The sequence below is a fragment of the Pan paniscus genome, chromosome 5, assembly GCF_029289425.2.
Source record: "Pan paniscus chromosome 5, NHGRI_mPanPan1-v2.0_pri, whole genome shotgun sequence".
In the NCBI taxonomy this organism is placed as follows: Eukaryota; Metazoa; Chordata; class Mammalia; order Primates; family Hominidae; genus Pan; species Pan paniscus.
This window is the reverse complement of record NC_073254.2, coordinates 139183851-139208154: the sequence shown is the minus strand read 5'-3', so window position 1 is coordinate 139208154 and position 24304 is coordinate 139183851. Positions and strand designations below refer to the sequence as shown.

The 24304-nt window shown below is 36.5% G+C and overlaps 1 protein-coding gene across 1 annotated transcript in view; it reads left to right on the top strand.

Moving 5' to 3' along the window:
• Positions 1-17755, top strand: part of MAN1A1 (mannosidase alpha class 1A member 1) — a 172780-nt gene extending 155025 nt beyond the window's left edge. The window contains exons 9-13 of the mRNA XM_024929141.5: positions 1049-1164; positions 5062-5281; positions 6370-6542; positions 14515-14630; positions 14997-17755. Of these exons, the coding sequence (XP_024784909.2) occupies positions 1049-1164; positions 5062-5281; positions 6370-6542; positions 14515-14630; positions 14997-15123 (752 nt within the window). The 3' untranslated portion in view covers positions 15124-17755. The remainder of the gene's footprint in view (positions 1-1048; positions 1165-5061; positions 5282-6369; positions 6543-14514; positions 14631-14996) is intronic.
• The last annotated feature ends 6549 nt before the right edge of the window (positions 17756-24304 follow it).

The following is a 24304-nucleotide window of genomic DNA, read 5'->3' as shown; positions in this document are numbered from 1 at the left end:
GCAGGAGAATCGCTTGAACCTGGGAGGCGGAGGTTGCCATGAGCCGAGATCGCACCATTGCACTCCAGCCTGGTGACAGAGCAAGACTCCGTCTCAAAAAAAAAAGAAAAAAAATGAAGATACCTATCCTACAGTTGTGAGATTGTTGATAATACATGTAGTGGATCTGGCATGATAAATGGCAGTGAAGGTGGACTATAGGAATGGAGTATTAGGAGGAAAAACTTCTTCTTCTGCCCCATATCCTTTCTGACTGCCCCTGTCCCATAGGTATTTGACCCTTCAGATTCATAGCACTAGAAAATTTATCAAATAATAATAGGCTGAGCACAGTGGTTCATGCCTGTAGTCCCTCTTCTGTGAGAGGCCCAGGTGGGAGGATCGCTTGAGGCCAGGAGTTGTATATCAGCTGAGGCAACATAGCAAGATGCCGTCTCTACAAAAAATTTAAAAATGAGCCTGGCGTGGTGATGCGTGCCTGTAGTCCCAGCCACTTGGGAGGCTGAAGCAGGAGGATCACTTGAGCTCGGGAGTTCGAGGTTGTAGTGAGCTATCATCGTGCCTCTGCACTCCAGCCTGGGTGACAGAGTGAGTTTAGAAATAATAATAATGGCAAGAACCTGAGGAGCTTCTTGTTTTATTACAAACCACCTTCTGAAAAAGATTTGCTAATACTCATAGCTTTGCCAGAATTTTATATTATTCAGAACTAAAGCAAATAAAAATGTATTTAAATACATACTGTGAATATTTTAGTTGGGTGTTTTTCACTAGAGAACCAGATTTTTAGAATTAGGGGTAATTACATATCTTTTATCTTCCATGTTTACAAAACTACTCTGGTAATTATTTAGAGTATGTTACATTAGTTAATAGCCCATCTGCTCATTTCAGAATATCTTTCTGAAAATAAGAGATTTGTTGGAATTTAAATGTAACAGTGACTTGCAGTTGACATAGGGTTGCATCCTAGTTGCTAATGTGATTTTGCTGCATTATCTGAATTAAAAGCTGAATCACTCTAAAATTCATTTCCCTCTCTTTCCAGATCATGTATCAGTTGGAGGACTTGGAGACAGCTTCTATGAGTATTTGCTGAAGGCCTGGTTAATGTCTGACAAGACAGATCTGGAAGCTAAGAAGATGTATTTTGATGCTGTTCAGGTAACCCAATATTTAAATCATCTTTGCCACTCAGCCCTAACTTATAATTTGTGTATTAATCAAGTTTTAATGAATAAGTGGTATACTACATGAGTGAGTTACAAAGTATTTCCAATTAGGTAGAGTTCAATATCTGCTAATATCATCGTAATAATGGTAATCATATTTGATGTTTATTTCTAATAGGGCTGTTAAAGTTTTTGCATGGTTTAAACCTCAGTTAAGAGTCACATATCTGAAAAAGTAGTATTCTTTGATAAATATGAATTCTCTACTTAGGACCACAATTTAAATTATGCAGGGGGAAATCCTGAATTTGTGTTCTGACAATTGCCTAAGTTAAAATTGCCTGAGAAGACAGACAGTCCCAATGGCTACCTCCATGTGAAGTTAACTTGTCCCCAGAGATAAATGGACAGTACTCTAAGGAAATCCACACATAAAAATCTGAACAAACTCATATTTCAGGGAAGATCATTAATAGTATCAAAGATTCTTTACAGTGGAGAAGTAAGAGGCAACAGTTGAGTGTTGAATTGCCTACCATGTGCTAAGCTGTGTGTTAGGTAGCTCCTTTAAATGAAGCGGTGGAGTTGGGTTTTTTTCTCTCTCACAGTACTTGAGATATTACCCAGTTTTACAGATAAAGTTGCTGTACCTCAGAGAGATTACATGTCGAACCAAAATTAAGATTAAAGTTTGTCTATATCAGCACCTGTTCCTTTTAACTCATCCACTGTGGATTTATTTGTAAGAATTTCCATTCTACACTTAAATCTTCATTTACTAATTTGCAAGCAGTAAGTTAGTAAGGTAAGTTAGAAACTATTTAAAGTCTCTAGGAGGAGGCTAGTATAAAAGTAAACTAAGAAACACCTCCAGTTAAGCCTCAATCAAAACCGAAAATAAAGTTAGAAAGTAAATAAAGTTAGAAAGAAAATTACTTTATCTAAAATATTTGTACTCTTCAGGAACAAAATTTTTTAGTGGAATCAGGTGCTTTTGCGATTAAGTATTTTATGTGGTAATACATATATTCTTTTAATATTATTATCAAGGCTTCTCAAGTAGTGTTGTAAAATAGTGGCTCAGTCCTCAGAAAAATTTTATTTTTCTTGACAGCTTAGAAATTTTTTAATAAAGTGTTAATTCATAGGAAAAAAATGGAAATTTGTAATCCCAAAGATGTAGCCATTATAAAATTGGTCTTTCTAACAAGAGGTCTGGGTTATTTTGACATAGGCGTACTTGTTTATTTAAATATAAATGCAGCTTGCTTTGTTCTGGTTAACTACACTGAATATAACATTGGTTTCCTTTACAAGTCTTCACTACTTCACATGTAGGAACCAGAAGCGCCTTAGTGAGAACATTGGCCTACATTTGGCACAGCCTTTATAAAGGCACGTGATTAACATCAAAAGCAAACTAGGATATGATCCACATGGCCTCTTTTAGGCTTATTTTTCCTCATTGCTGTGAGGTTTCAGATTTTAACCTGGGGAGTTCTCCATATTTTATAGTTTCCATTCTTTCATCCTCTAATTACCATACTGGCAGACATTTTAATTATTCTAATCTTAAATTGGCCGTCTAAGCTCTTGATGTTCAAAAAAAGACAGCTTTAAAATATTATTTGAAATATTTTCTTCCTAATTCCTAAAACCATACCCACACAACTTTTAGTATATTGTATTCAGACAAATCATTGACAGGAAAATCCATTAAGAACAAATGAAGTCAAAGTGTTTCCTGCTTCTCTTAGTAGTAAAAGCTAATTTTCAATCCACTGTATATTTTCAACTTAGAAAGCAAAGCTAGAACAACTAAATTTCTGTTTTGAGAAGTAGCATTGTCTTATACAGCAAAGTTTATTTCTGCTAAGTTGTACTTTAGAAGATTATTGTAAACCAAGGGGAGGATGCTGTACACTATTGTTCTAGACAGTTGATTACTGAAGATACGGCTACTCTGTTGTAGCTTCAAGTAGATTTTGGGAAGCATTTAATCCCAGAGTGATATGTTTTATTTGATTATTTTAATAACAAAATATTTTGAGCTTTCAACTGGCTATCATGGCCCTATCTGGAGACTACACTAGGAACTCACAATGGCAAATGATACCTGGGCAGATGACATATCAGACACTTACGATTCTGAAGCCTTCATCAAACCAGTTTTTTAAATCAATTATAGAAGGATTAAATCACAAAATATATAGTACTCTTTTTTCTAATCAATTATCTGTATCCTTGACACAGTTTTTTCAGATCTACTAAAGACTATCCTTCTTTGTATTTATTTATATTTCCCATGGCCACACAAAATTATTGCTTTGAAGGTCTTGGAATTTCATTGTAGTTTTTATTAGGAGGTAGCAACTTGGTCCGAATCATGCCAGAAATACTTTATTTAGGATCCATAACAGGGTAATAATGTTTCTCTAACTCATCCTCAAAAGCTATTACTCTTGCCATGTAGAAAGAATAATTTCTTAGGTGATGAACAAGTATCTGCTTGAAGGACTTTATTGCAATTTGTGTTGTGAGAAGTATAAATAGCTAAGATGTTCAGTTGCATAAAATAACAATGAAATATTAATGTAATAACTAAACCATCAATAACATTAGCTTAACCACAGTTAATGAGCACAGTAATATGTTCATTTATTTCTTACCATCTTGGTTTCATTCGTTTATTTCTAATAAAGGTAGGAAAGGTTTTAGCTTCCTGTGTGTTCATTTTCATTCATTCTTCTCTATCACAAGTTTTTTTCTGTGTCTATTATTCCTAAATGTGCTTCCTAACAAATCCCTCTCTCTTGATAGCAGTGTACAGGTATAGACACAGTCATGTCCTTTTTCCTTCCATGAAGTAATTGTGGGGCAGCGGGGAGAACATTTTCTGTTAGAGTAATTGGAGATTAGCAATGCCAAACACACTTTATTTTTGCTTTTTAAAATATAAGGCATATTTTACTTACCTGTCTAGTTTAAGAGAATATCAACAGACCTGGGATAGAAATAAAAGATGTCTTATAAATCATTTTTGTAAACATTATCATTTCTCCCAAATTTAAAGATTTTTCTGATTTTTAAAATATATACATTTATTCATTATATAATAGTGTGCTTTTTAATAGAAGTATTAGAGAGGAACTTGATTCAAGTATCACCACTTTGGAGATGTAAATGATAATTATAAATGACTTTTATCAAGTGCCACTTGCATTAGTGACTGCTTTATAAACAAAATGTGGCAGAGTCGTATCAGGAGATCCTATTGTTCCCATTTATGGATTAGGATGCTGAGATTTAGAGATATAGTAAGCAAATTGTTCACTCCCACAAATTAGAGATAGTGTCAGAGCTAGAATTTGAAGCCAAGTCTTCTGGCCCCAGAACACCTCCTCTTTGCCACTCTATTTTGTTATCCCTCCAAGCCTACGGAAGTGAAAGGAAGAGTTCTGCCACCATCCTGGATCTCATGCACAAATATGCTGTGTTCTTCATCCACCTTAGGGCCTGCAGGGGCTGTGTTATTTCACCACTTATGGAAATGAAAATGTACCAAACCAACTATTACTGCTGCACAGTGGCCTGTCTTTGGGAAGGGGAAAGTTTTTTGAATATGAGGAATACAATGTTTGGTCACAGAACCAAGCAAAACCAAATGTGCTGGCGCAGCAGTGTTAATTCTGACTAATCAAACAAATAAGGCATAAACTAGAGGAGGAATACAGAAAGCAATGGCATGTAATTTCAGGTTGAAAGGATTTTTAACACCAAACTCTGATTGTCAGGTGTATTCTATTCTTTTTTTTTTAATGTTGGGCATATTTTTAGTATAAATTTGAGAAGAGATTACAAAATGTTAAAAAATAAGTGTTTTTCACAGGCTATCGAGACTCATTTGATCCGCAAGTCTAGCAGCGGACTAACTTACATCGCAGAGTGGAAAGGGGGCCTCCTGGAGCACAAGATGGGCCACCTGACCTGCTTCGCGGGGGGCATGTTCGCACTCGGGGCTGATGCAGCTCCCGAAGGCATGGCCCAACACTACCTTGAACTCGGGGCTGAAATTGCCCGTACTTGTCATGAATCATATAATCGAACATGTGAGTACATGTTATTCTTCATTTACAGTCTATTCCCACATGCTTTGATTTCATGCAGTTTTGTCATTGCTGCCCTCAAAAGACTATCCACTCTGCCTATGAAGCTTGATGATCGTGATTAATGTCTCAAAGGAATGTATATTTTATTTTAAAAGGCAATGCTTTTCTTCCTAAAAATATCTACCTTTAGTTTACCAAGAAACAAAAATCCAGGCCATAAAGAGTTAAAGCCAGCCTAATTTACTGACTTCTGCTTTTGCCAATAACATTGGGCAAGGGTCTCTATCTCCCTGCAAAGAGAAACTTAGCATTTTATTAACCATTATTTATCTTCTCCACATCCCCCATGAAATAGATCATGAATCCCACTCCCTTCTTATAAAATAGGAATTTGAAACACAAAGTGTAAATAACTGGCCTTTTGTTACGAAATTACTTAGGATTGTCAACCACTAAGTTTCTGGCTAACTCAAATGGTATTTCATGGTGCCTTGTATCTGCCTGGTGGGTGCTCAGTAAATGGGGGTTAAATGAAAAAAATAAATTGTTAATATTTTCTAAAATGGACTCTTTTCAATGACTAAATTGTTTAAGTATATGAATATTATATATTACATGATGTTTATAACTCTTTTTTAAAATGACTACTTTGACATTTCTCTTCAGTGTTGTTAAAGTACAGTCAGACCTTCGTATCCCTGGGTTCCACAACTGCAGATCAGAAATGTTCCCAAAAAATGGATGGTTCTGTCTGTAGTGAACATTTATAGAGTTTTTGTTCTTATCTTTATTCCCTAAACAATACAGTATAACACCTAGTTACATAACATTTACACTGTATTAAGTAGTATAAGTAAACTGGAGATGATTTAAAGTATATGGGAGGATGTACCTAGGTTGTATGCGAATACTTTGCCATTTTATATAAGGGACTCAAGGATCCATGGATTTTGTTATCCTCAGAGGGTCCTGGAACCAATACCTCATAGATACTGAGGGATGACTGTACTTTCTAGTTTCATTTAAGTTATTGACTGTAAGCACTGTCCAGGAAAATAACCCTTATTCATTCATTCCATGTCCTTTAGTTATGAAACTGGGACCAGAAGCTTTCAGATTTGATGGTGGTGTTGAAGCCATCGCTACAAGACAAAATGAAAAATACTACATCTTACGGCCAGAAGTTATGGAGACTTACATGTATATGTGGAGACTGACTCATGATCCAAAGTACAGGAAATGGGCCTGGGAAGCCGTAGAGGTGATGTTTTAATTTGCATGTTTCTTATAGATAAATTTCATAGTAAAAAATGTTCAGTGATACCCATAAATCAGGCTTATCAACTTTTCTATAATTTTTAATGCTTCGACCAGGATTTTTTCCACCCAGGACTGTGTATTTTCATTGAAGTCATTTTATATCCCTGGCTTCAGCTTTGCTTTGTATAACATTGATATAGATACATCTACTGATAGACTTAGATATTGAAGGAGATAACTAGAAAGGCATAGTCTAAAATTAAGTTCCCATTAATACAAAAATGATGATCTCTTAATTCCACCTAAGGGTTGTTGGCAGCTTGGGGATATTCACCTCTATTTCAATAAACCACTTCATGTTTTTTTCTGTCTTTGGGCTTTAAAATGCTAGTATATGCTTTTACTTAGAGTAAATAGCTACTTAGATCTAACTTTTAGAAAGCACTTATAGAAGAATTACTTTGTATGAGGATATTCCTTTACCAGTCTCAGGTTTCTTGGAATATCTGTAAGCTTTCCATCTGCCCAGTGTGTTGTTTTGTCTGTCACCTCTTGGGTCTCTTCCTGCCGAGGATAGTATACCTCCTTCCTAAACCAATCTAGTGAATGCTTTGTGTGCCGAATGCCTGAGGAGGCAACCTGCAGGATATGCATCTAACAATGTCTGTCTAATTGTAAGAGTTGTTATTCCTCAAGGAGTGGGAGGGAATTCAGGGGATAAGAACAAGCAAATGCTTTAATTACACTCTCATTCTCTAGCACTCTTTGTTAGAAAGTTAGCTATCTTTAAAAACTGTCCATGAGGAATGACTTCTCTCAGGAAATCTAAAATGAATATTGCCTTTGGTAAAATTTAACTAATATCTTAGGAAGCCATCGGTGAATCTTGCTTATTATCCTCTTCATTTAATATGTGTCTTATCATTAATCATCAGTCATTTTAAATAACAGCAATTCTCTAGGCCTCTTTGAGGGGGCAGTTTTATTACATTTAATCAGTAGTCATTGTAATTTCTTTACATTTCTGTTTTTTTCCTCTGGAAAAAATGTTAAAATTGAAGCTTTTCTAAACTTTGGTGATAGGGAATTGTTTTGGTCTTCAATTGGCCGGCAAATGAATTGAATATTTTAAGTTGAAAATATCAGGAATAATGTGTTCCATCAAATCTAAAACACCATAATTAGTAAGAAGCATCATTATTTTATATACCACTAAGAAAAATAACACTGCCAATTAAGTTATGACATCCATTTTATAGATGTTAGAATGTACAAAATGTATGGCCGAGAAGGGATCAAAAATGGGAAGTAAGCAAATTCGTATTGCCAGGTAGACAGGATGCTTTGGTTTGCTGTGTTCTTCAGGGGGTTGGTTGTTTATGGGATCATAAGGTTGGTTTATGTGTTATGATTTTTATTTCTTGTCAACTCTTTAACATAATATATGACGTGAAATCGTTTCCCTGTGTCACAACACTGAGGTCTCAATTTGGGGGATGCCCCCAGTAACCTCTGCTAGAACCTGAGCTATAGTGGTGAGCCAGGAGTGCTGTAGGGTCTTGCATTTTTTAAACCAGAAAAACTGGGACTTCGAAGGCATGGCCGCACGTTTTTCCCCTGGTGTTATGCCCACCCCCGTGGCCTCCTGTGTTTCAGCAGCAGCCCCGCATATGCTTGCAGCTCCCACCTCCAGCACTTGGCTGTTCTGGTGCATACTTGAGACCACAGCTGGAAACCATGTCAGGAAAAGAAGGTGGAAGAGCTTTTCCCTAGCCAGCTGGCTGTGGTCTGGGAAGTGCTGGGGAGTTAGTGGCTATCAACCAAGGAGGTTTTGGAGTTGGTGGATAACTATCCCAGTCTTCTTTCCTTCAAGAATCATTCTGGAATGCATGCTACATGGTTCTTCAGAGGGTTTCTAGCAGGAGTGAGCCTCGTTGCACACAGTTGTAACAATATGATTCATTGGCTCTTCTGTCCCTGTTTTGCTCTTCCCACTTGCCCACTTCCTGATGTCACCTCCCTGATAGACTTCCTGCATCCTGCGTCCAACCCTTGTCTCATGCTTTATTTTTAAGGGAACGCAAACTGAAACTAGGGGGTCTTAAAAATCACCTCATCCAGCTTTCCACTTAAAGACAAGACTCCCCTCCATATCTTTGCAAGATAGCTGTTCCTCATCAACCCAAGGACTTTCCAGCAAAGGGGAATGTATCACCTAATAAAGTAACTCATTCCAATTGGTAATATTGAAGGTGTTAGAAAGTTATTTATTTTGAAGCCACAATTTACAGTGTTCTGTGCTCTGGGGGTACCAGAGGGAAAAAATCTCCCTTCTGCATTTCAGCTCCTCAATTATCCGAAGACAGCAGGTTCTGCCATCTCTTCCTTTCCTCATCCATCATTTCCCTTGATTTTCTTCTCCTGACCTGGTTTCCAGCTGTGGTCTTTTAGGGCTGAATAGTGTGAACCTCTCTTCTCTCTTCGCAGTGTGATTTTTTCACAGCTTATGGTCCAACTTGTTCTTTTAGTAGATTTATATTTAAAAAAAAAAAAAACTGGGAGGCCAAAGGGGGTGGATCATGGTCATGGTCAGGAGATCGAGACCATCCTGGCTAACATGGTGAAACCCCGTCTCTACTAAAAGTACAAAAAAAATTAACCAGGCGTGGTGGCGGGCGCCTGTAGTCCCAGCTACTCAGGAGGCTGAGGCAGGAGAATGGCATGAACCCAGGAGGCGGAGCTTGCAATGAGCCGAGATCACGCCACTGCACTCGAACCTGAGGGACAGAGCAAGACTCCAACTCCAAAAAAATATAAAAAAACTGGCTTATATTGAAATTATGGTCAGTGTTAGCTTCTCCATTTGCTACCGTTGAGTCACATCTCCTTTGCACTGTGCTTTTTCACCCATACTTTCAGTTTGTAAAGTATTTGTAAGCCGTCTTCCTATCTTCTAACAAAGCACTCCCTTCCCAGCCTTCTTTCACTGATACACTTGCGAAACCTGCTTTCTGTGTCTTAATTAAATTTCTAATAATAATGTCAAATAACATGTGAAAAGGTATATAATCCAGCAGTACAACACTAGAGAGTTCTTTTGTGGGTTAACAGCACTCCATTAATCACAGGTGTTCAAGCACTTGTGAGTCTGCCTGACAGAAATAATATTTAACTGATAATTTCTTTTGCTTTTTCTCAAAAATGTCATGAAAGCCAGGCGTGGTGGCTCAAGCCTGTAATCCCAGCATGTTGGGAGGCCAAGGTGGGAGGATGGCTCAAGGATAGGAGTTTGAGATCAGCCTGGGCAACAAGTCATCACCCTGTCTTTACAAAATTTAAAAATTAGCCCGTCATGCTGGCACACTCCTATAGTCCCTAGCTACTCAGGAGGCTGAAGAGGGAGGATCACTTGAGCCCAGGAGTTCAAGGTTATTTTGAGCTAAGATCACACTGCTGCCGCCAGCCTGAGCAACAGAGCAAGACTTTCTCGAAAATTTTTTTTAAAAAAATCATGAGAAACTGACAAATTCCTTCCATTTAAACATCTGATAATTTACAGCATGAGCTTTATCAGGATATTGTATGTATATATTCACATAGATTATATAATGTCTCAGCTGATCTATGGTAAAGGGTAAAGCCTTACCTAGGGATTTGGGATTTTTTTTTTGGCTTTAGGGGTTTTTTTTTGGTAGTTTCAGGTTTTTTGGTTTTGTTTTTTGCACAGACATTTTCTTTGCTCTTCTAAACCTAACCTTTTCCACTCAGACATTTTGACTCTCAGAAAGTGACTTCTTTTCCTCCTTCCTACTCCTGCCTCCTCAGGCTTCATCCTGTTTCCAAACCCTCTTTGATTTGTTCAAGGTGCCTGATTCTCTGTGTTCTATCCTTGAGTTCAGACGACACTCAAGCAGACAGCCTTACTCCACGGATCAGCCATTTATATATCTGGTAGGCAAGAGAATACTCTTCTGTCCTCTGACTTAGGATTTAACTCATGATGCTTGCTATTTTCTTACCTACCCTTCATCCTTTGTTTAGAGCTTCAATCATTATAAACATTCTCATATCCTGTTCTCTGCTATTAGCACATCCCAGTCACATAGGATCACTAATAATAGAAGCATTTACTCAAAACCAAGGTGGTCCCTATGCCTAGAGGCTGAGAATTCCAAGAACAGATTGTAGTACAATGATGATCTGGTTAGACTTAGTCATACAAACACGTGACAGCTTCCACTGTTGAGATGCTGATAGAATCAGGGCTGTTGTAAGGGCCCAGGAAAGCTATTTGTCCCCAGCTTCACGTTCCTAATGTCTTAAAATCTAGACTTTTGCGTAAGGGGCGAGGGGCAGTTCTTGGGTGCTTTCCCTTTAAAAAAAAAAACATTTTTTTTTAATTTACCGAAAACTTCAAAAACAAAGTGGCTGGGCCTCTCTAACCCTCTGAAGCCCTTGTTATTGTCTAAGCATTTCTTCATTTTGTTTTATTCTCACGTACAACCCCATGTTGAGAAGGAAGATGCTGCCTGGGACGTGGAACCTCTGGGGCCACTGATAAGGGGGTCTCAAGCTGGAAGTTGGCCCACTACTCAAAATTTTTGGCTGTGTTCTTGAATACTGTAGCTTACCCCAAGAGGACTTGTGGGGAACAAGAATGAGAGGGTGAACTAGAAAGAAAGGTGATTAGGCATTGTCCACCCCAAAAGCAACTCCTCTAACAAAAGAAGGAGCTTAGAGCAGTTTCCATGGAGAGGAGGAGTGGCTGTTTATCATGGCTGGCCCTCTCATTAGCTCATTACCAAAAAACCTCAAGGGAACAACTAAGAAAAGGTTTTGGGATTAAAATCTGTTTAAAGAAATATCCGGAAATAGGGTTTCCCATAAAAAGCTTGCCCATTTTTTCTAAATTCTGATTTTTTTCCTTTTTTTAACCAATAATTTTTGGCTTACTCTACATATCTGGTATTTGACTCTTTGTCAAAAAAAAGGAGGAAAGAAAAAATAATAGGACTTGAAAGTTTCTTTCTTCATGCTCATCCTCCATTTGACGCACTGTCTGGAACTTAGAATTTAATCGAAGCATCTGTCTTTAAGTTGATCGGTCTTATTTTCTTCGGGGCTTTTTAAAAGTATGAAATCATGAGGCATTTTCTTTATTTTCTTTATTCATGTGGCCTGCTGGCCAGAATTTCTTTAACCAGGTAATTAAATGCTTCTCCTCATTGTCTCTCTGCTCTCTCCCTTCTGTCCTCCAGCCCTGATGTGAAAAATCAATAACCTCATTATCAGTATCTGCAGATGGGAGCTGAGCTCTCAGTGCAGCATCTCTGCTCATGAGAATCCGTGGCTGGTACTTACTTTCCCTCGCCTCTTTTCTGGGCTCTACATTCTTAGAGCCTTATTTTCCTCCAAAATCCCTTCTAGCCAGAGAAGGTTTTTCTCAACTAATAAGGCAAAGTCTATGCTTTCCATCTTCTTGGTAGTTGGATTAAATGGGGGAAAAATGGGGTACAATTATACATGTAAAAAAAAAAGAGGGACAGAATTATGATCCACAGGGGAAAACTAAAACGTAAGTGAAAAATGACATGAGAAACTAAGAGTAAGTATATCTTGTTTATATTTTCTTTATTTCACTATAAAATATATTAGGGTTTTAGTCTTAAACTTTATTATTTTTGTCTACAGTCAATAAATGAGAACCAGATTGCAGATGGCAATTTTTGTACGATGGAAATTTTTATTTGACCATATAATTAATAGGATTAGTAGGATGTGATGAACAGAAAATAACTTTCCTAGAGATGAATATGCCTGGTAACTAGCAGAGCAACAAATGTAATTTCAAAATATAAACAGCACACACACACAAAAAAAACTCAAAATGAATTAAAGACTTAAATGTAAGACCTGAAACCATAAAACTCCTAGGAGAAAACAACGGGGGAAAAGCTCCTTGACATTGAGCTTGGCAATGATTTTTTGGATTCGACCCAAAAACACAGGCAACAAAAGCAAACATAAACACATGAAACTACATCAAACTAAAAAGTTTCCTTACAGCAAAGGAAACAATCAACTAAAAACACAACAAAAATGTGTGCAAACCATATATCTGATAAGGGGTTAATATCCAAAATATATAAGGAACTTACAATTCAGTAGCAGAAAAACAACCTGATTTCAAAATAGGCAAAGGACCTGAAGAGACATTTTTCCAAAGAAGACGTACAGATGGCCAGTAGTGAAAAGATGCTCAACATCACAAATCATCAGGGAAATGCAGATTAGAACCACAGTGAGATATCACCTCATACCTTTTTAAATGGCTATTATCAAAAATTCATGAGATAATCAGTCTTAGGATGCAGAATAAAGGGAACCTTTGTACACTGTTGGTGGCAATGAAAATTGATATAGCCATTATGGAAAACAGTATGGAGGTTTCTCAAAAAATTAAAAATAGAGCTACCACATGATCCAGCAATCCTAATTCTTGGTGTATATCCACAGAAGATGATGTATATCCACATCAGAAGATGATGTATATCCACCACAGAAGATGGTGTATATCCACAGAAGTAGTGTATATCAAAACATCACAGTGTACACCTTCCAGTATATACTATTTGTATTTGTCATACATCGGTAAAGCTGGAAAAAGGTTAAAGAAAAATAGAAACAAACGAAAGAAAGTGGGCTCTGAAAGGAAAAAAGAAAACACAAACAGCAGCCATCTTAGTGGTAACCAACAAAGTGGAAGGCAGGTTGGTTTAGGTTGTTACCTAAATGTTCATCCTCACACTGCCCAACCCATCTGTTTTCCAAATATTCATTAAATTCAGACAACTACAGAAATGTAGGATCATTTCTCTCTAGAGAGTTGTCAGTGGAGTCATCCCATCTTCTTCCATACTAGACTGAAAAAAAAAAAAAAAACATGTATTTTAGGAATAGATCCCAGCCACATGTCTCTCACTGTCTTTCATTTTCTTCTTTTAGCTCTGTTACCAATATCACTGATTAGTACCCTACAATCAATTTTCAGAAACTCAGATACTCTGATTATAGAAGCAGCTGATTTTGTGCCAGTACGGTTTCTCAACCAGTGGTTTATGATCCCAGTTGACATTAGCAGTCTCTCCAAACTAAGGGTCAGCAAACTCTTTCTGTTAAGGGCCAGACAATATCAGGCTTGGGGGACAGCCAGCTAGTCTCTTTTGCATCTACTTAGCTCTGTCATTGTAGTACAAAAACAGCCACAGACAATATTTAAACAACATGGCTGTGGTTTAATAAAAGTTTATTTACAAAAATAAACAGTGGACTGGATTTAGCCTATAGTTCATACTTTGCTAAACCCTGCTCCAGACCATAGGGGGAATTGGTAAAAATCAGTGAAAAATTTTTCCAAAACTAAACACAGAAGTGTTTCAAATTAGGTAAGATATGTGGTCCATATGTTCTATGACTTCATTTTTAATTTACATTTAGTTTATGGTTTTAATTTTTTTTTACCTAAAACTCTATAACAAACTTTCATTTAATTTGAATCCAATTTGTAAAAAATAAATTTTGACTGGGCACAGTGGCTCATGCCTGTAATCCCAACTCTTTGGGAGGCCGAGGCAAGCAGATCGCTTGAGCCCAGGAGTTTGAGACAACCATGGGCAACATGGCAAAACCCCATCTCTACAAAAAATACAAAAAATTAGCCAGGCATGGTGGCGAATGCCTGTGGTCCCAGCTACTTGGGAGGCTGAGGCAGGAGAATCACCTGAGCCCAAGAGGTAGAGGCTGCAGTGAGCCATGATGGTGCCACTGTACTCCACCCAGGCAACAGAGTGAGGCCCTGTCTCAAAAAAAAAAAAAAAAGTTTTATCTGAACTTGACAATCTAATAATAAAAATTAGTGACAATCAGTTTACTGAAATGTGACTATTTTTTTTTCCCTCCTCTTTATAATTTAGGCCTTGGAAAAGCATTGCAGAGTGAATGGAGGCTATTCAGGCCTAAGGGATGTTTACCTTCTTCATGAGAGTTATGATGACGTGCAGCAGAGTTTCTTCCTGGCAGAGACATTGAAGTAGGTGAAAATTATTCTAAAACCATGTGGCTAAGGTACCTGGACAGATCTTTGTAGATGTCTTTATCATGAACACATTCAAGTAATATCAACTATGACTGATTCAGAATATCAGGCATGGCTATAATTGCAGGCGTATTCTCAATAACTAGGTTCAGTGACTTGGTACTGCTAACACCAAAGCACTGAGTAGCTGCTTTACCCCATGTTAATGAGTATAACCCCTCAGGGTTTTGATATATTTGACTCTTGTCTATGTTTCTTGGTAAGATGAATGGAGACATTGATGTGGTTTTTGCTGTGTGTTTGTGGTTTCACTGCCTGCCTAGTCTCTTGGGCCTCATATACTTATGTTTCTCTCACCAGATATTTGTACCTAATATTTTCTGACGACGATCTTCTTCCACTGGAGCATTGGATCTTCAATAGCGAGGCACATCTTCTCCCTATCCTCCCTAAAGATAAAAAGGAAGTTGAAATCAGAGAGGAATAAAAAGACATTTTATATTTTATTCTGCTCCATTCCCTTCACTGTATACCTTAATAATTCCTTTTCTGGTAATCAGGCACATGATGAACTTTGATTAGTAGGTCTGCGATTAAGTTCTTAAGTTGTTTTGCAGTCTTTTATGTTTATTATCATAGGTATAGGTGGACCTAAATTCCTTATCATATCCTTTATTAATTCAGCCAGTGTATCCACCAGTTTTTTGTTTATGTTTTTAAGTAACCTATTATCTCTGGAGTTCATGAGGGTGTAATATCGTTTTTGTTAAACTGAATAGAATTGTATAGCGATGACCTCTTAATTATAATTTGATTTGACTGCAAAACTTTTTCCTCCTCTAAGAGGAGATGATGTCTGCTTTAAGCTGTAATGTTTTGCCATGTTGCAAAAAGCCATAATAATAAGTATAAAAAAGCTTTTTCCTTTTCAATTTCATGTTAATCTGGTTTGTCTGTCCACCAGAGACAGATCTTCTAACTGTGACAGCCTCGTTATGCAGGTCTATCATTATTTGATAGAATGTCTTCTGAAATACTTCACTCACATTGTAATTCAAATTAGAAAGTCATTCCAAAAGGATCATGTCATGTTGACCTCATTTCATCGGAACTGCAGTATATTTTTGTTGGTTAATTATATTAGTGTTTTCTATTTTGTAAATGTGTCCTTTAATTTTACTTTAAATGCCCTGTGTCATTTCTGGATTATATACTAGTTAATTTCTTCCATTCCCTACTACACAGAGAGGTGAGCTTTCAAATTTTGCAGAGCTCTGCTATCACTGAATTACATTTATGTAAAGAAAATAGTACAACTTAATGGATTAGCTTATGGGTTTAACTGAATATATGAAGAAATTGGGTCTGTCTAAAGAGAGGGTATTTCATATGGCTTTTAGTTCATTTGTTTGTATTTCATCTTGATTTTTTTCTTCGGAAAATAAAGCATTCTATTTGGTTCAGATTTCTCAGATTTGAAAAAGGCTCTATCTCAAATGTAGTAAATTATTTCCTTTCAGTTTGTGAAAGCAGGATTTGACTCTGAAAGAAGCTTTGCCAATTTTACTTATTCATGATCAATCAAGGAAAATCTAATAAATTTTAGGCCAAATAAGAATATAGCATATTTAGTATGGTTATAGTCAACATAGAGATCACAACTTAGAAGAAATATAAAGAAATGGCCACTCCCCATCCCCCACAGTCCTGGAGTAAATCAAAATCAATATATGATTCTTTTAAACATTAAGTTTGAAATAGAAATGATTTTCTCAAGAATAGATTTGGTGTGATACCTTGTGTTTGCTTACATTGGCCCACTATATATACATATATATTTATGTAGATATACTTCCATGAAAGGGCTAATACGATGCATATACTGAAGCGCAAAGACTTTGACCATGTGAATTTTCAGCCGAGAATGGTCAGAAAGATCAGTACAACCCCATGGATTAGGCTGAAGCATATGAAATTGCTGCATTTGTAGTTTAAAAACTGTCAGCAGTTTCATATGGTTCCACCTAATATTATTGAAGACAATTATTTTCTTAGCTATCAGTAGGCTTCATAGTTTTAGTTATTTTAGCTTTTGAAAGTGTTTTAAAAGATTTCCTTTATCGGACAGGACCATCTTTATGACCTGCTTTCTGTTTTTCAATATCATACATTGGTGTATGTCAAAGAATAAATTAGTAAAATTAGTAAATGAAAAAGACTCTTCCGTACATCATTATTTCCATGCTAATGTGTCTCTGTGATCCAGAATAACTTCTCCCACTCATATCTTCAGTTCACCTAATGAAATGAATGGATAGCAAGAGCCCTTTGTTCCCAGGACTTTAAGGCAAAATATTAAAAATTATTGCCAAAATTGGGCTGTATGTATTAAGAATATAATGTTTGTATAAATGTCCTTGAATTTGCCATTTAAATTAACTCATTTTCTTTTCACTTTGATTTGAAAGCTGATAAGTATTTCTGCAGCAGATAGAGTATTAAAATCAGGTTGTGTGTACACACTGCACCATGAGGTACCTTGGTGTCCTGGTGTGAATAGACAAGAAGCTGTACTATATGTTGCTCTCTCAGTGGCAACAATGAAGTTTTTGCAATTCTAGAACTTGGATTTTTTTTTAACAAAAGTCCCAAAACACCAAAAATGTAAACAAGATAAGAGATTAATATTGTATTGATGTAATTTAATTAAAGTTATATTTTGGGTTAATTTTAACAACTGAAGTCTTATTGTTGAAACTTATTTTCAACAAAACTGTGCAGTTAAATTTATATACGTATTCACATACTGAAAGATGAACCATTAAAATAGCACTTAATTTTGTGTTTCTTCAATATGTCTTGATATACTTTGTGCAATTAATATTACACATGTAAGTTATATGGCAGTTTAAAGAACTCAGTGACTTGTCATGAGGTTTTCATATGAGCTACACATTGTGTACATTGATTGTTTTTTATTTTTACATAAATTCATTCTGTCATTTTCAACTTTATATATAAATCTCCAATGTTATGGGAAACAATAGATTGACACATAATTTTTAAAAATTATATTTGTAAAATTTCTCTATTGTGAATAAAGTCTTTTAATATATCTCCTCATTTGTTATATTTTTCTCCTTTTTAGTAGGCTTTTGTATATCTAAGGGGTGAGTGCCTTCAGTTGCAAATAAAAATATTTGATCCTAACAGCATTTCCATACCACACCTGTAGGGTCTTGACAAGGAAATATTTCCCATTAAGAAACTTTACATTGCACATAATTTTGCATATACAGTGTTTGGGTAATCAAATAACCTTTATTAAGGATCTAACATATGTTCAACACCAGGACACAGAGGCTAGAAGCTTCGATGTCAGAAATAGCACAAACTATGTTCTTTGTTCATAAATTTGCAATGCAGCTAAGAAAATGAGAGTAACCCCACACCACCCCTCAAAACAAGACAAAAATAGCATTTAGTTGTGTTAAATTACAAGCTAAAATTCTATATAAGTTCATGGGAACAGGAGGTCCATAACGTTTGAGTGGTCAAAGAGGCTTAATAGAAAAAGGAGAACTTATGCTGTAGGAGATCCTCCAAAATTTTTCAAAAAGCCCAGGTTCTAAGTTCTTCAAATTCGTACTGTACTTTTTAGAATATTTCAGATATTTTGGTTGCCGTTGCCACTGCCTGGAACTCGCTTTCCCTAATATTTTTATAGCTCATTCTTTATCAGGTCTCTGCACAATTGTCACCTCATTAGAATGGCTTCTTTGACAAATCAGTGTAAAATTCTCTCCACCTTTTGTCCCCTACACTATTTGATTTTCTGCTTAGCATTTGCTATATTACATATTTATTTCCTTATTTATGTCTTTCTAACCCCTTAGTATGAAACCCCATGAGAAAAGAAACTTCAACTGGCATTTTCCCCCATTTCTCTGTCTAGTGCCGAGAGTGTAGTTCACAATTGAGTGAGAAAGTGCATGAATTAGGAAACTCGATCTTATATTCATAGTCTTTGCTACAACTATTTGCAAATGTCTTTCACTGAGGAATACACCTTTTAAAAAAAATTAAAGTACATGTTTGTGACTAGAATCAACTCTCAATCAACAGGTTATTTTTAATCCACTTACATCATGTAAAATAAGGCATGACTCCTCCAATAGAGTTTTCAGTATTCAACAGCCCATTATTGTTTTATGTGACTTAATGTCACAGTCCCTGCCTCATATGTTAAACAAAAAACTAAAAATGATTACAACAGCACCAAAGAAATTAGCTTATTACCTAACAGAGTCAAATGGGAACCTTCTGAATTAAATTATGGTAGCACAAATTGATGTTGGTTGTGTTCATGTTGTTGGTTACAGAATTATTAAAATTTACTCTAAGCATGGTGTTTATGTATACTAATCAGCCATCAACACAGAGATGGCAGCTTGGCAACAAATACATCTAATGACTGATAATGATATGTAGATGGTTGCTTGAAAAGTTTTTCAAAGTTAACAGGATAAAATCTTTTTCATTTGAACATAGAGTTCATATATAATTGCCATTCGAGGCTCCCTACCTTGTGGCTGAAGAGTGAGGGCAGGAAGGGGAGCCTTAGGAAACTTTTTAACTGATTTTATGGCCCGAAGCCTCCTTTCTATTTTTTCCAGGTTCATTCCATCCTCCACACTAGCCAATACATGAGTCACAGTTTTCAAGAAATATTTGCCAGGCATCAGATACATATTTAAAGTATTGGAATTACAGGGGAATGTAGACAGCATTTAGTCCAACTCTCATTTTAAATATGAGGAAATGGGGATTTTCCCAGCAACAGGAACTGTTTTTCTATCCTTCCTCTGTGCTGCCAGACACAGGAATATGGTAAGATTTCATGCTAATCCTAAAAATACAAAAAAATTAGCCGGGCGTGGTGGCGCATGCCTGTAATCCCAGTTACTTGGGAGGCTGAGACAAAAGAATCACTTGAACTCGGGAGGCAGAGGTTGCAGTGAGCCAAGAACGCACTCCAGCCTGAGAGACAGAGCCAGACTCCACCTCAAAAAAAAAAAAAAAAAAAAGGCCATATATGAGAGCATATGTTATTTCCAACCAGCCACTCCAAAATAAAGGTATAATTTCAGAGTTCACCCTTAGGAATTGGTCTACTGCTGTGTTTCTTTCTCCAGATGTGGGCTACAGTTTACCTAATCTGAATCTCAGCTAAGGTTTGTTAAAATGCAGATTTCAAAGCCTTCCCCCAAATTTAACAAATCAAAATTGCGATGGGGTCCTGGAATACCCATGTTTAGCCCTTTGTGTTATTCCTACACACACTAAAGTTGAAAACAACAATTTTAAGTTCTAGGTAAATGGAAATTCCAAGACTATCAGAACAATGAGTTAATTAGCGAATCATGACAAGAATATGTACCTTTTCCTGCATTTTTGTCTCTACCTCAAGGTTTAAGTACAATTTGACATAACTTTGGTCACTTTGAAAACACAGATTCTTCCTTTTCTACAAAAGCATTAGTCTGCAATAAGCCATACACCTAAATCTTTTAGAAACAGATTTACACTAGATTCTTATACATAATTCTTTCTTATTAGGGGAATCTCAAAAGTATTAACTACAATCATGCTTGTTTTTATTCAGCAATTGTTTCATTGGCTTTCTTTTCCCAATAACTGCATTTTTAAGTCATTTTTCAAATTGTTTCTACTGTTCTTGTTGATTTTAACATGAGTGTCACTTGCACAGACTACACGGAATTTCTAGTTTGGCTATATATCATGTAAATGTATAAAACGTTCTTGGAAATAACCTCTGAAAAATACCTTCATTTCCCCCGCCCGTGTTTTTACATTCATTGCTATGCTAATTTTCAAAGATTTGTTGGCTTGCCATTATTATGATTACTTTGAGTCCCCTTAAAACATGCCATTACCGACAGAATAAATTAAATGTGTATCACAGATCCATTTAATTCCCCAGTGAATGCAAATTACCGTGAAACGTTAGAAAACAGTGATAGATGTATAGTTTCTAAAAACTTTTACACATACTGGGATATTTTGGCCTTGGGCTACAAGCACTTACTAATTCACAATTCTGCAAACAGGGTCATAAAATGTACTGCTTTTCAAACAGTATTTTCCAAAATCACTGGCACCTGAGAGATTTTTGTTTGTTTTGTTTTGTTTTGTTTAACTCTCCTAGGAGAAACGAATGATTCCCATTCACAAAATCTTTGGGAACTTTATTCTTGACTTTCCAACTCTTGGCATTCTCTGTGGAAAATAGAAACACAATCACCTCGCTGAACCAGGATGGGAGGTTCCATAACAACTTCTTGAGGAAGGCACGATGCTATTGGTTCCCTTTCATGTATGTGACAGCTTTGGCTTGTTATGACCCAAGGCTCTCTATTTAATAAGTGACTGAAGGAGAAGCAAACTAAATCTCTTCCTTCCTGTGCAAAACCTCTTTACCACTCTGCCTTTCAATACTGCACTTCACTGGTTAAATAAATCTCACTGGTTAAATAAACCCTAAGTGCCTCTCAGCTATCCATATTCCTTCTCTATCTTGCTTTTGTCAAATTGATAACTTTGTGACTTATATAATCATAGCAGGGAGTTGCAAAAATATATTTTTAATGCCCCCATTAAAATACATTAAGCCTAAGTCTCTTTTCTGTATACGATGCAGTATACAGAAGGGGTAGAAAGTAGGTGCAGTGGACCAATGGGAAGCTGACCTCACTAAGAATCCAGACAAGGGTTCCCAACCTTAGCTGGTGTCATTAACTCCCTGCGTGATTTGGAACAAGCACTTACTCTTCACATCTCCCTTTCCTTAATCTGTATAATAAGAGGAGTGATCAGCCCAGGCCTAACAGCTAGGCTGTGCTTTGCATGACATCTCTTGTGGATACCTTAGCAAGAAACAGCAGTACACATGCCTAGAATATTTCCATGCATAGACTAGAGACCACCACACCCAAATTACAAGACATCAAAACCTTAGTGTTCTCATCCATAAAATGGGAGGGATCATATCTACTTTCCAGAGAATTAAAAAACTAATATATGTAAAAGGTCTTAGCTCATGCCTTCAATCCATGAGTTCCAGCCCCTTCTTTCAGCTTTTGCATTCTATAAAATAATCATCTTTCCTCTACCTTGGGAAGCCTCCAGCTTGTTTTGTTATGACAACACATTTGTTATTATTTTACTTGCCGTTTCCAATAACCCTAGGCTTTTTTGGATGCCTTCCTTCAATCAGACTGCTTCAAACACATGTTATTACTCATCTTCTAAGGTCAAAGTTCAGCTCTTTTCTGACATGAGAAGACAGAAATAGCCAGCTCTTTTTCTTCACACCTGCATCATGAACTAATTGGACATTTTTCCACTTATTTTTTTGTTAGCGAGCCAATAGAGTTTTATTTTTTGGTTTGTGGGGTTTTTTTTAGCATTTGTAGAAGAAATGGGGATCAAGCTGCATGGTTGTTGCACTATTATCAATTGTGTTATTTGTGTATTCAAACAATCCAATGAAAATAAGACAGTGTCTACAACAGCTAAGAACTCCTTCTAGATTGAAAGTCAGTTTTATTTTCAACCCACAGTAGCTTTGGAATCCAACAAAATCAATTTTATGAACTAGGAAGGCTTACTGAAATAACTCTTCTGAAAGAACCAGCATTGCTTCCAAAATCAGCTTATATGTTTGAAAATTACTTACAGTGACTTAAAACTGATCACTTTCAAAGAAAAATGTATAAGGTGATTTTGATTGAGAGTCTACTTACCTATTCCCCCCCAACAAAAACAAAACAAACAAACAAAAAAAGCTCTTGGTTTCTGTAGCAGCAGAGATGTAAATTATATGCAACTAACACTTACCTTTTCTTCTGGCACGCCCCACACAAGAATAAGGCTGTTAGCTTCTGAAGAGAGGCTAACACTGTTGAACAAAGTACCCATAGTCCACTTCCTTCCCCCCATATGCCTCACTCCTGCTGGCCTTCACTTTTCTGTATTATCCCTGAAAAGGCCTTCCTGGTCTGCCTCCTTCCACTTCTTGGAAAATGTCTATTCCTCCTTTTGAGTCTCAATTTATATGTCTGTGACCAGTCTGCTTCTCATTCCAATTTGTTCTTGCTTCTTATGGGACTCCAAAGGACTTTGTGCAAACTCCTATTCATGTGTCACACTATATTGTCATTACTGGTTTTCATTCATTCATTCATTCCACAAATATTTCTTAAGTAACCAGAATATTTCAGATACTGTCATAGGTCCTGGGGAATTTAGCAGTAAACAAATTAGACTTGCTTCTTGCAAGTCTTGACTAGGAAAAAAGGCAAGTAGGCAAAAAATAGAATTTTAAAATTTAAAAAGGAGGGCATCATGGCTTATTTGCTAATATAAATACTGGATTTGATATAGCATCTGGAACACATTTGTTTTCAACCCAAGTTTACCCTTCCATTCTTCACATAGGAGGCACTCAGTGAACATTTGGTGAAGAGTGAACAAATTGTTAAGAAATGAAGAAAAAGTGAGTCTCAAACTCCTGTTCAAAAACATCCACGATTTTCATCTTAAGTTTGCCTGCAACAGAACACAGCCCTGCTAAGCCCTACTAACTCAAAGTGGTACTTCTATCTACAAAGTTGAATACAGATTCTATTTTTAGTGAAAAATCTGGTGTTGACCTTAACTGTGAGACACCTAAGTATAAGCTGCCATTAGAAAAATTGCATCACTATAATTTCAAAACAAACTTACCAAAAGTAGGATGGTTTTCTCATATTTTAGTATGTTCAAAATATACCAACTGTCTTAAGGAAAACCCACAAGAGTCCAAGCTATATTCTTTCCTTGTCATTGCTTGTGAACTATTCACTATCCTTGAGATCAACAGACATATCAGATATTCTCAATTCCGCTAGAGTTTGTCTTGTTTGTTTTTGGTTTGAGGGTAGGGGAGTCAGGGGATGTTTTTGATTGTTTGTTTGTTTGTTTGAGCCATTATCGATGCCTAAATTGGCATGCCCACACATCCAGGGCTGGCTTCTTCTGTTCAATGGAACACTTGAAGAGCACTGTGAGTGATGTAAATAATAAAGAACTTCTCTGTAGTGACTGCAACCTTTCTGTAATCCTCTCTAGTAATAGGACCAAGGATTCTAGGGCTAAAGCGAATCCATTAATAATTGTATTGCTACATTTTTTTCAAATAAGTTCACTTTGTTGTTCCAAGCTGACTTTTCTTCAACCATTCTAACAGAAACGAAATGATTGATTACGATTTCGCCATCATCCACCTTATCTTCTTGTCTCTACCTCCAGAGGAGGTGCTGACATAAATGATCAAAGAACAGAGAGGGAGAAAAACAAAGGATCTCAGAGAGATTAATCAGTCCCTGAAAATCTGAAAGTGACTTTTGTCGCCATTATAAATCAATATACAGGATTTCTTTAAACACTAGATTTTAAAAAAACCATATAGTATGTCAAAGCCACAATTAAAAAGAATTTTAACAAGCTCTTGAATTTATTTTGCTGCTTTAAAAAATATACGATAGATTGCTTTCTTCTTTCTGGTCCTCTTCAAACAATGATGATTGCATTAAGGGGAAGTTTCA